This window comes from Phaenicophaeus curvirostris, chromosome 8 (assembly GCF_032191515.1).
Source record: "Phaenicophaeus curvirostris isolate KB17595 chromosome 8, BPBGC_Pcur_1.0, whole genome shotgun sequence".
NCBI lineage: Eukaryota > Metazoa > Chordata > Aves > Cuculiformes > Cuculidae > Phaenicophaeus > Phaenicophaeus curvirostris.
In genome coordinates, this window is record NC_091399.1 from 23989805 (window position 1) to 24001805 (window position 12001).

General features: G+C 38.5%; 1 protein-coding gene across 2 annotated transcripts in view; it reads left to right on the forward strand.

Moving 5' to 3' along the window:
- Positions 1–8727, forward strand: part of TTLL7 (tubulin tyrosine ligase like 7) — a 56183-nt gene extending 47456 nt beyond the window's left edge. The window contains exons 19-22 of one of the 2 annotated variants that reach the window (XR_011337898.1): positions 429–589; positions 3271–3444; positions 3762–3880; positions 6835–8727. Coding sequence is in view for 1 of the 2 variants with exons in the window: in XM_069862814.1 (XP_069718915.1) it covers positions 429–589; positions 3271–3444; positions 6835–6955 (456 nt within the window). In the remaining variant the exon portion in view is untranslated. The remainder of the gene's footprint in view (positions 1–428; positions 590–3270; positions 3445–3761; positions 3881–6834) is intronic. The other variant, XM_069862814.1, reaches the window with a different exon arrangement.
- Positions 8728–12001: the final 3274 nt, after the last annotated feature.

Below are 12001 nucleotides of genomic sequence, written 5' to 3' on the forward strand. Positions count from 1 at the left end.
AAGTTCTTTATAAAATAGATGATATTTAGAAGGGAAGGGGAAAAGAAGACGTAATCTTCCAGTATGTAATATTTGGGTTGTTCATTATGTTGCTTCTAGTCTGTAATTGTGTCCATTTTGTTTCTTTTCAAACTCTTATTGTCATTTAAATGAACTAGTGTTGAATGGGCTGACAAAAGCAGAAATGAACTTTTCTGTAGTAAAAATGAAATATTTTGATTTAGTTTCCCAAGATGTTATTGACAAAAAAGCGTAGCATAAAAGTTTGCTGATGAATGCACAGAAATGAAACACAGACATCTGTGGGAATTCATAGCTCTGCAATCATCGCTGTGTCTGTGTGTGTGCGCGTAGTCAATGAGCGAACCGTTGGGTTTGGGTTTTGCAATATGCCTTTGCTTTGATTTGCTTGGAATATTCTTCCCTAGGTTTTGGATATAGTCAGGACAAGCGTTCGTGCAGTTCTGCAGCGTCTCTGGAAGGCTCCAGACATTGAAAACTTACATCTGTATCGTCTCTTTAACCGTGTATTTAATCGCTTGCTTTGGAGCCATGGTCAGGGCTTGTGGAACTGTTTCTGTAATACAGGGTAAGCCTATTTTTCTTATCTTGGTCATCTTCATAACTTCACAATTACAATCAATGCTGGCATATTTTATTTCTCATTTTCAGTCAACAGAATGCTACGATGCGTTTGATTTGTTCTAAAACCACCTGAAGATATAGTGTAATTAAAAATTAATAATTTAGGGCCAACCGTTCAGTCATGTATTTAAAAATGTAAAAATCTAAGGCAAAAACAAATCTCATTTTCAAAACGTCTGAGCTTTTAAAGCCCACCCATTTCCAACCTCCCACTAGATCAGGGTGCTCAAAGACTCATCAAACCTGGCCTTGAAAAATTTGAAGAACTGGGCAAACGTGTTGGGAAAGAGCATTATTGTGCTAATTCAGAAACAACATGACTACATGAAAATATACTGAGTATAAGAATTTGACTGTTGCCAAGATATATGTTTTGGCAGAACAGAACTAATAGTCTTAACGTTTCTTCTTGCTGGTTAGACCTCTGCTAAGCAACTGCTGTTTTAGCAAAAACAATGAACAAAGAAAACTGCAGTGAAATAGCCGCAACATAGATGGTTTCATAAAGCTACATTTGTTTTACTGTATAATAAACAATTAAAATTAAATAGAGAAAACTGGTAGAACTAGTTGACTTCAGATGGTTCTGAAAAGAATAACACATAATAGACAATATTGGACAATCGAGTATAATAATCTTTTCTGGATCTGGTGGAGACTCCATGATTTCTTATTAATATATGGAAAATAAAGTTATAACGTGACAGATAAAGTTCCCCTAGGTAAGAAAACCCTGATCCCTGTTGACTGCAGCATAACGGAGTATGAACTGAAGCTGTGAAGCACAGGGAGGAGGTTGCACAGGCACGTTTATATGGAAGTTTATTCAAATTCTCGTATATATTTCCAATTCTCAGGCTTTGTTATTACAGCTGTATATACCCCTGTGTTAATAATCAACTGTAGGTATAGCAGGCCACATATTATTCTTCACTGATAAAATCCCTCCTAACTGTGAAAAAGTGGTCGCAGACCTCAAGGCCCAGAGCTTGTGGAATTTAACTGGAGAGTTTCTTCCACAAGACTTTGGAGATTTATGGATTGAATTAGAATATAATTATGTGTAGCACTGTGGATATGCTCAATGAGTGCAATACTTAGAAGGCAGCGAGGTGAAGTTCTATCAACCATCACATGAGTTCATGAGGAAAGAATGAAGACAACAGATTAATTGCCATGTGAAAATTCATGTCGAATGTTCCCAGACAGGCAACAATATTTAGAAAAATATATTAAAGCAAATAGTAGCTCTTCAGGTAGTAGAATTATTCTGCTTATACAGTCAAATGGTTTTGATGCCTTATAAGCAATCTTAATTAATTACATGGATAGTAATTAACGAGAAATATTTCCATCACTTGACAATTATACGTGCAGTGGAAATTCTGTAGAACTAAACAGTTTCATCTGGAACATATTATCTAGACCGAGGAGCCAGGCTGAAAAATCAGTGAGTTTTTTACAAACAGGTTATCTTTTAGTTATTAGTGTCCATAATTCCATCCTAATGTAGTGCAATTTAAAAAATCTCACGAGGCAGAAGTAAGCTTGCTGGTTCTTTGCTGTTGTTTTAAGGACAAACTTCCAACACCAGGGATACGAAATCTACTGCTGATCTCAGTGGACCAGGCTAAATCATCCTGGGTGTTGTGTTGAACCTAGATGCAGCAAATTTTCCTCCCTCTGTGAAATGCTCCTTTCATAAACAAACAAAACCCCTCAAGCTTACAAACCATCTGTGCTACTGGATAATGTTTTGACCAAAAAAAAAAATGGTCTTTATGGGGACCTCAGTGTCTTTGTAACAGAAGTAATGGGCTGTAATCTGGTCAGAGTTTTGCACCAAACAGAAGTATTGAGGTGTACGCAGAGAACTACTGTCGTCTTCTGTGGTAAAATGTACCTGTTTAACACGGGTTTGTTCAGGTTTGGTGTTTTTATGGAAAGAGAAATGGCTTTTTAAGAAAACAAAGGCCTGATAGTCCTCATTTCTGCTGCTGTAGATACATTTTGTAAGTTCAGCTTCATTGCAGATGACGACGTGGAGTAAGAAGTGGTATTTGAATGACTACACTGAGCAACTCTCCCTGTGTGTTATTTGCATAAGGAAGCAGAGCACGAGCTAATCCCCTGTAAATTAATTTCATATTGGTTTCTTAGTATCGTGTACTTAAATTGGAAGATCAGTTTTTTGCTATGTAGACATTTAGAAAGAATGTATTATTTTTATTAATTCCTTTGCTATCCCATCACATTGGCATTCAGGTGGTAGCCTATTAAAAATAATAAGTGTTTCTTGTTATTCCTGTTGTAAGACACATACAGTTATTTGACAGTAAATCTTTATGTGCTAAACCTAAGTAATGGCCCTATAAACACTTTAGAGAACAGACCGAATGAAAAATGGCTGTGGACATCTCACATATGAAGATTAACTATGTAATTTGATTTTTTGGACTCAGCATCTGCCAGCATTTGTGTTAAATAGTATAGAACTTCCCTGTAAACAGGCAAGGGCATGCTTTTTCTCTTGTTCCTCTATTTTTAAATGTGTGATAAAGCAGTAAAGCTCTCGGATTGCAGTTTGTGGCAGAAAACAAGAAGTTGTGTCTTTTTCCATAACAGGAACTCTTGGGAAACCATATTCAGTAAAAGCACGGAGGTGGTGACTCCTGAGCAACTCCAATGTTGCCAACGAATAGTAGAGCTTTGTAAACGCTGCCTGCTGGTGGTTTACAAATACTCATCAGATTCAAGAGGATCCCCAACTGGGTTTAGCACCCACTGGGACAATACAAGGTATACATTTCAGTATTCTATTCCTAAGTTATAAGTATAAAATTGGAAAAGGTTTCAGTCTGTGACGCTACTGCTACGCTTCTTTTAAGCCAAGATCACTGTTATTAAAAAAAGGAAAAACTCCCACCATTCCCCTTGATCTTGAGTTTGTGTTGCTCTAATCTCTCTAGCCCACTGAAGAAATGCCACTGAAAGAAGATTAGGGATACACGTTCTGTGCGAAACTACATTAAAGTCTTGGTTGCTTACTGCCCAAGTAGGTGCAACAAAGGCTTTCCATAAAGTGAACTGAAAATTTCCTTTCTTCCCCTTCTCAGATCCCTCAAAGTCCCTGATTCCAGATTTGCATTCCTAGAGGTATCTTAACATGTAGGATACTTGTGGCTTCACATTCGCAGTGGGATGCTATAGGGGCACAGCTCCGGCCAAGGGTCAGGTAAGTGCCATCTGATTTACTGTATTGCACAGTTTTGCAAAGTTGATTTCCAAAACCTACACGTTGAAAGTTTTATGATTTCGTCTTACAGAGAAATATATTTTCAAACCTTGCAAAACAGCATCATATAGTAAAAAAAATATTTGGCACTTACCCGATTCTCCGTTAGCTGGTTTAGTTCTCCAACCTGATACAACGGGGGTTATAATATTTTCAGTAGAGGGATTACTAAAAGTCAGGGAGTCAACGATCTGACATGTAATAACAGTCTTGGGTGGAGAATTAAATGTAAGTTTCAAATTGCTTAGGTTCCAAATTCTATTCATAATGGTCATTTGAAGTATTGTGTTTATAAACTTACAAACGCTTTGTTTTTATAAAACATCTTACAGGCATCATTTCTTAGGAGGGCTTTGAGTTAAACATCATGTGGAAAGCGAACCTGTGATATATTATCTGTTACACTTATTTTATGACTTAATTGCTTACTTGCTGTATCTCAGACTGGTTCTTTGGCACGCCGAACCCATTTGTTATTGTCATATGGCTCTTAAGGCACTCTAACAGAATGTAAAACCAACCAGAAAGTGGATTTGTTTGGTCACAGCACAAGCAGATGGATATTAGCCACAAATCAAATTATATTCAATCTTAACATCTACTGATGTGTGGCAAAGTCATGTTGATTAGGTAAGACTAGAAAAATCTTCAGCCTTGAAGCTTTTATTGCCTTTAATGTTAACATTGCAGAATTTTTTTCATCATGACCAATGACGAACTATTTAAACTGATGGGATTACTTGAATGTACTGCAGCTAAAGAGCTTGCATTTGGAAGGCAGTGGAAGGGGCGGTCCGGTAGAACTTCCTCATCTCCAGTTTCTTCACAGGCCGAATGGAAGTTTGTTCATAAATTTCACAGACTAGAGGAGTCTAAGCCCTTAATATCCTATATTTCAGTATGTCTGCAGCAATGGAGCATCACGACAGCTCCAATTGATTAAAGTTACAGGTTTTTATATTAATATCCACAAATTTTACACCTATACTATGGATACAGCAACATGCTGGTTAACCACGATATTCTGAATTTGTGAAGTGAAAAATATGTATGGAAGTAAAGCTTTTGTCCATTATGCCCCAGAGCTGTAAGGTAATGAACTGTTTTTTGAGAAAGGGGAAAGCCACAATATTATTTCACTTTTTGTCTAGGTTTCTGTTTGTAAATGATATAAGAATCTGCACTTCCGCTAATAATCTTCTTGAACCTCTGTACAATTGTGTGAAGTGCAAGAAGAGATCAGAGCATAATTTAATAAATAGAAAAGAAGTCAATTTTGCAAGAATTTATAAATCTAATTTGAAGAACTGGTTTTTTTTTCTGAGCCCAAACCAGTTTATTTTGTTTGTGTTTATAACACAAATCTTTGAAGCTTTCAAAAATTACGAATAGATACCTCTTTAGCTGAGAAAATTGATTTGTATGGGGCAGAGAAAAAAAAATAATGAAAGCAGCCGCAGAGTTCTTTTTTCACTTTTAAAATTTCTATTCAATCCTATCTCCTAACTGTAAATCCTTCATATGTCATGAAGAGAATGAATGGGAGTATTAATGTAAATGTGTATTAATGCCATTTTTCTCACAAAAGTGTAAAGAAAATAATAGGAGAGCTCAAAAACTGTACTAAAATCTCTTTAAAATAATAGCTAAAATCAGCCTGTGTAAAAAATCAGACTTTTGTGTGTTTAGAAATTCACTAGTGTTACAAAATTTTTTAAAAAACCCTCATCCACTATGAGATCCTTACAGTTTGCTAAAGAATCTTATGTCACATTCTTTGGAAAGCACTTAAGTTTATTACCATATTGTCAGGCAGAGGTAGGACTCAGCCTGGAGATGCAGTGATCTGTCAGGCTTGCCACCAACCCGCACCAAATCAGACTTTATTTTTTTTGTAAATTGTTTAATAATTACATATTGGTCATGGTATTTTTCTAATCATAGCTCTTCTCAAAGCTTAAATAAACTGAATGTGTGCGCTTGCTTTGATAGATTGTCTCCCACTGACAGTGTGATGCTGTTTCTATCTCAGATTCGTAGGATCTGACTTCTAATCATCATTAATCAATATGATTCACTAGAATGATACAAAAGGTTCTAAGCAATACTTTATACAATGTGTTGTGTTAATCCATCCTAACATTGACATAATTCACGATGAAATTCTGGTTTAGTGTGGATCGAGCTTGTGCACACGTACCATGCTCATCTAATGACTTCTGCAATTAACTGTGAGCACGTGATAACACGACAAGATTTAAGAATGAATAATAGGCATATGATAAATTATTGCTTTTAGTATTAAATAAAATATAGGCTGTACAGTTGCCTGAATTTAAAGGGTAAATAGTTGCTGACTTATTAGGTTGTAGCTGCATTGTTTCTTACTTTACTAGAGCAGTGATGATAGCTAGTCTGCTTTTAGAAAATTGGGGTTGGAAAACGAAGCTGAACATTTGATTTTTCCCTAGTCAGCTGTTTTTACAAATTTACTTTTTATAAGCAGGTTAACATCGATTTCATTTTTTACCCAGTTTAAATTGAATGAATATTGCTGTAATAACAGAGAGCAATGGGTGAAGTATTAATTTCTGGTGGTAGCGTTCCACAGGACACCATTGTTTTATTTATCTTCTTACTTTAAACGTAAAGAACTGGGAAGATGTTTGATCCTACTACAACATCTTGAAATTTTGGTAAGAGTTTTTCCAAGTTCAGATCTGTTTCCCAAGTTTGCTACTGCCCAATGCCCTGGATATTTTATAAATGGGGTTCATTGTAGATAATTTCTTGCATACAACAATTTTAAGGTATGGCAGATGAGCAATTAATTCTTTTGCTCTTGAATGTCTCTTTGCCTGTAAACTCTGCTAAATTTGTTGTGCTCTTTCTAGGTATTTATTGCCAGGACCTTCACTGTTCATCATGAAACCCTCCTCATCCAACATTAGCTGCGGTTCGTCTGGAACGCCTCGCCCTAACGTTCTGTTCACACACAGATACAGTCACTTGTGAAGCAAGAGAAAAGCTGCTGCTCTTTGTAAATAATGCACTCCATTTTTTTATTTTAATTAAAATTTGTGATGGAGCTAAATATAAGCACTGTTATATATTTACTACCATATTATGATAACATTTAGCTGAAAACCTACTGTAAAAGCATAGTTTTTCTGGAAACATAATAAACCTTATTAAGTTGTTTACACACACACATGTAAACGGGTAGATCCTGCTAGATTTATAAGTAATTCCTTCTAACTAGAATGTTATTTTTGCTGCAGAATATATAAAATGGAATTGATTTTGAAGATCCTATTACAGTGTTACATTATATTTAAGTACAATACTTTGACTTGAGCATTATTTATTGTATAGCATACTATTTATTGGTTCCAATGATCCTTTAATGAGGAAGATGATTAAAAATCGGTAGTAGAAGAGTAAAACTGCAACAGACATTGAAAAGAATCTGATCATTTCTTGGACATGTTTAAAATAATCCTGAAAATTCTGTAAGCCCAACCTAAAGCAGACATCTCTTTACTTCTCCTTGGAAATGACAAGATCTGTTTTATGCTGCTATTCGTAAAGGATGTGATGTAAAATCTTTTAGCCAAAGTGAAGACATCCAATACGCAAACAACAGCAATATCAGTTTAGGCACTCATTTTTTAATTGGATTCTTGTAATCACACAGATGCCAATGCTTGTTACAAGATTTTCATTCACATCCCCAGTGTCCCGTGCCTTTAGGTTTCCTTTGGGACCAAGCAGCCATCTCCAACTCGCACAAGCATGCGTAGCGCAATGTTTTTTACGGCACAAGCAGTAAAACAGCCGTTTTTAGGAAATACTGCAGCTATAAAGTATTAATTCAACCTTAAACTAATTGGTTTGTTGTAGTTTTTAGCGTACAATCCAGCATCTGCTATAGAATGTATCCTTGCAATGGATAGTATTTTCTAGATTGATGGCGCCTTTAAATATTGGAAATGTAATTAATTAGAAAGCTGGTTCCAATTCAGCTTCCCACGCCTGGCTGAAGAGCACAAAAAGAGAATGAGCCAAAGCAGGAACCTACTATTAACAGGACTTGGAACCTGAAAATATTATTCAGGTTTTGCTACTTAAACCCATCCATCTCACTCAGCATTGCGCCATGTGAGCCTTACTCATTAAAGAACTAATTATTTAAGTAGTCATTTAATCTAGATTTGAAAATCAGGTTTTCTAACTGAGTAAAGAACAGAGTAGTTATTATTTACCAAAGACTTGTTTACTTACCAATCCTAGCCCTGAAACGCATTTGTAAATTATTAATATATTTCAGGCATACTTCAAAGAATATTTTGGGGGTTAATTATCCTCAGGAGCAAGAATAGTAATTAGAGGGTTTTGATATCCAGAGATTTAAGAAAAATTTAAGAGATTTGAGACTGAAGTTGTCTGGAAATGATTTTTTTTTTTTCCAGATTTTATTCATAGTATATGTAAAACTGGGAATTTGGGCGAGATTTTTGGATGCCTGTGCTGCAGTGTCTCAGCTCAGGAACTGCAGGATATATGATAGTGAGACTATTTGTAAAGTTAAAAACACCTCTTGAGATTAGCCAGAAAGCAGCAGCCTTCTGCTCTGGAGAAGTATTTTTTATTTTTTGTGGTAATACTAGTGTAGTACTATAGTATATTCACATTAATTGTAAATCTCTTTTTGATCCATACAGTGACTGCTGCTAAGGCATTACCACGGTTATCTGTTAAACCTAATAAAAGCTGTAAATTCTCTCTTCTTGGAGCAGGCTTCCATTGTATTCTGATTTTGGCCATCAGGATAAAACCAAATCACATCTTCGCTTGCTGGACTCACAGAGCCTTGTGATTGTAGGTTCGCGTGTTTTGTTTTTTCTTTCTTTCCCCCTTTTTTCCCTTTTTTCCTCTTTTAAACTGTATTATGATCTCTGTTTTCAGCAGCTGGTGCTGGGAGCGGTCAGTCTGTTAGCAATGCCAGCTGAGCGAGGGCTACTAACCATGAGTATGTGTTGTGGATGGATCTAGGGGAAAAAAAATACCTTTAGCATGTACAAAAGTGCACCAGATGATTGGTTTACATCTGATGTTACTTAGTATATTCACTTATCAACCTTTGCTAAAGTGCTGCTGTGTTCCTAATAATATGTGGATCGATACTTGCAATAAATGTAATGCTACGCTTCCCTGCCAGCCCCTCTGAACAAGTGTGTATGTATGGTCTGTGAGTGAATTATGGGCTGCACCTACAGTCTGACTCCAGATAGCGCCCTAGGTGAAAGCATTTACTCCTTTCCTTCTGTGAAACAGCAGCATTTCCTTCGTGATCAGATAAGTGGTCCTAATAAATGAGTCTGTAAATAGTAATTAGTTCTGGCCTTGGGCTCTTGCTGCTGAACCTTCAGCCTGATGACCAGCAGATCTGCTGCTCTCTCCTCTTAACCCCATGAAACCTTTACTCGGGAGGCAACTAATTAATCAAACATAGAAGTGACACCAACCTGCTAAATGCCTTTCCTGGCACAATAGGGTCACAAGCGTATTTCCAAGTTGTGTGAGAGTTCTAATTGGAAGGGAAAGAACATTGATAATTGTTTGAAGCTGGAAGAGGGGAGACTTAGATGAAATCTCGGGAAGAAATGTTTTCCTTTGAGGAGGGGGAGGCCCTGGCACAGGCTGCCTAGAGAAAGCATTGCTGCCCCATCCCTGGAGGGGTTCAAGGCCAGGTTGGATGTGGCTTGGAGCCCCTGATCCAGTGGGAGGTGTCCCTGTCATTGGGGGTGGAACTTCATGATCATTAAGGTCCCTTAACCAAACCATTCTATGTTTTACTATCATTGTTTTACTGTAGGTTGACCTACTTAAGACATGAATAAAATAATGCATTTTGTAATGGTGTATGATAAATGTCAGCAACTTCAAAAGAATCTCTCTAATCCAGAAATAAGATGCTCAGTACCTGCAGGGTAGGAAGGCTAAGAGAAGCCTGTGGGTGCCTCCTGGGGCAGCCTTGGAGAAAAGGGACAGGAGCAGGAGGGTGCTCGGAGTGTGGTGGGTCCTGCCTGGTGGACTCAGCAGCCACAGAGGTGTGAGGTGCAGGTGAGGAAAGTTGGAGAATGGTCAGGTGAGGTTGTAATAGTGTGGCCAGGAGGCAGCAGCAGGCATGGGGCACCTGAGGAGGAGCGGGTCTGCTCTGCTCTGCTGGTGTGGAGGCAACTTCTGAGCACAGCTCCCTGGGTCACGTGGAAGATGTAAGGTGCAAGGCTGCAGGTAACTAATCACCGTAAAAGATGCCTGTGCCTCATGTCTGCTGTCTTGAAATCAACTCATGTTGGTAATAGCATATCTGTTGGAAGCTCACGTGTGAGAAAGTGCTTAGAAGGAGCCTGCTCTGGCATGACTGTCACGATGTGGATGCTGGTTCACTACTCCGTGCTGTGGTTCTCCAAGGGCTGGTGTGAGGGCAGGAGGAGCAGCTGCAGAACTGGGCTCAGAAATGCCAATTAGGAAACCTTACAAAGACTTCACGCTTTGTTTGCGGTGTGAAACAGCTCTCAGCCTGTGAGAGCCTGGCTTGGTGGCATCTGCTCTTTTTACTGGAGAAAAAATATCTCCTGAAGTCTGCAGGAGTTGTATTCATCAGGGTTGGGAGACGACCACAAAGGGGGCTGCTTTCCACAGCAGGAAATCCAAATCCATACCTTATTCTCAACATGGCCAGACCTGTTCTGTGGCTGAGGAGGTGGAATTTTCTGCTAAGTAAGAGTGCATATAAAACTGCTTCCTTAGGTCTTGGTAACAAGTTTGTGTTTCCAAATGCAAAGTCTAGAGAGCAAAGGAAATAAATTTCCAAAAGCATTGCTTTGCCAAATTTGTGTTAAAGGGAACATGACTCAAAGTGCCTTGTAAAGATACTGTTTGGTAGACCTTGGCCTTGTGGTAGTGTCCTGCCTTGAAAGGAATGTTTTGTTCTCGTTATGGGAAAATTGGTCTCTAATTTTCGATTGTCTGTACAGGAAAGTAAACAAATTTATCAGCTTTTAAGACTACAACTGAATGGTTCCGTAGCTGGGCTGGGAATTCTACAACGAATTCCCTTTTAAATATAAACCCATAAGTTTATGACTTTTGGCTTCCTCTGTACACTGAAGTGAAAAGACTGAATTGCCCTGACAGTTGCAACATCTAATTTGGGTGTTAGCAAATGGGAGTGTTTACAAGCTAGCTTTGTGTGCAGTTTTAAAACGGTTAACTCGAAGCTGTTGCATTTATTACCATTTTCCGGAGGAAATAATTTGTTGTTAAATGGCAAACTCATTGGAAAATCTTTCACTCCAGTGTTTGCTAAAAACATCGGTAATTTTTCCTGTATGTGGCAAAATTCCCGTGCATTAGTTGCTGTTCTGCATCTGTGTTCTTTGTTCTCTGCCAGCCACCTCTGTGCGGTTCCCAATGTTGTTAAAGTTGTTGTGTCTGTGTTGGTGGGAAATCGTGCTCTGTAGTGTGTCCAGAGAAGGGCAACAAAGCTAGTGAAGGGTCTGGAGCACAAGTCTCGCGGAGAGCAGAACTGAGATTGTTCAGCCTGCAGAGAAGGAGGCTGAGGGGAGATCTCGTCGCTCTCTGCAGCTCCCTGAAAGGAGGTTGTAGCGAGGTGGGTGCTGGTCTCTGCTCCCAAGTAATAAGTGATAGGATGAAAGGAAACGGCCTCAAGTTGCACCAGGGCAGGTTTAGATTGGATGTCACCAAAAGGCTTCTCAGGCACCAGAACGGCTGCCTGGGGAGGTGGTCGAGTCCCCATTCTTGGAGATGTTTAAAAGACGGGTAGATGAGGTGCTCAGGGATCTGGTTTAGTAGTGGGCAGGTATGACTGGACTTGATGATCCCAAAGGTCTTTTCCAAGCAAATGATTCTATGAAATGCCCGTAGCACTAAATACTTGGTTTTCCTTTTCCTCCTGTCCCCTCCCCAAACCACTGCTTGTCTCTATTGTCACACAGTTTTGCTGAGCGTCGCCGTGCTGTGCGTAGCTGCCCT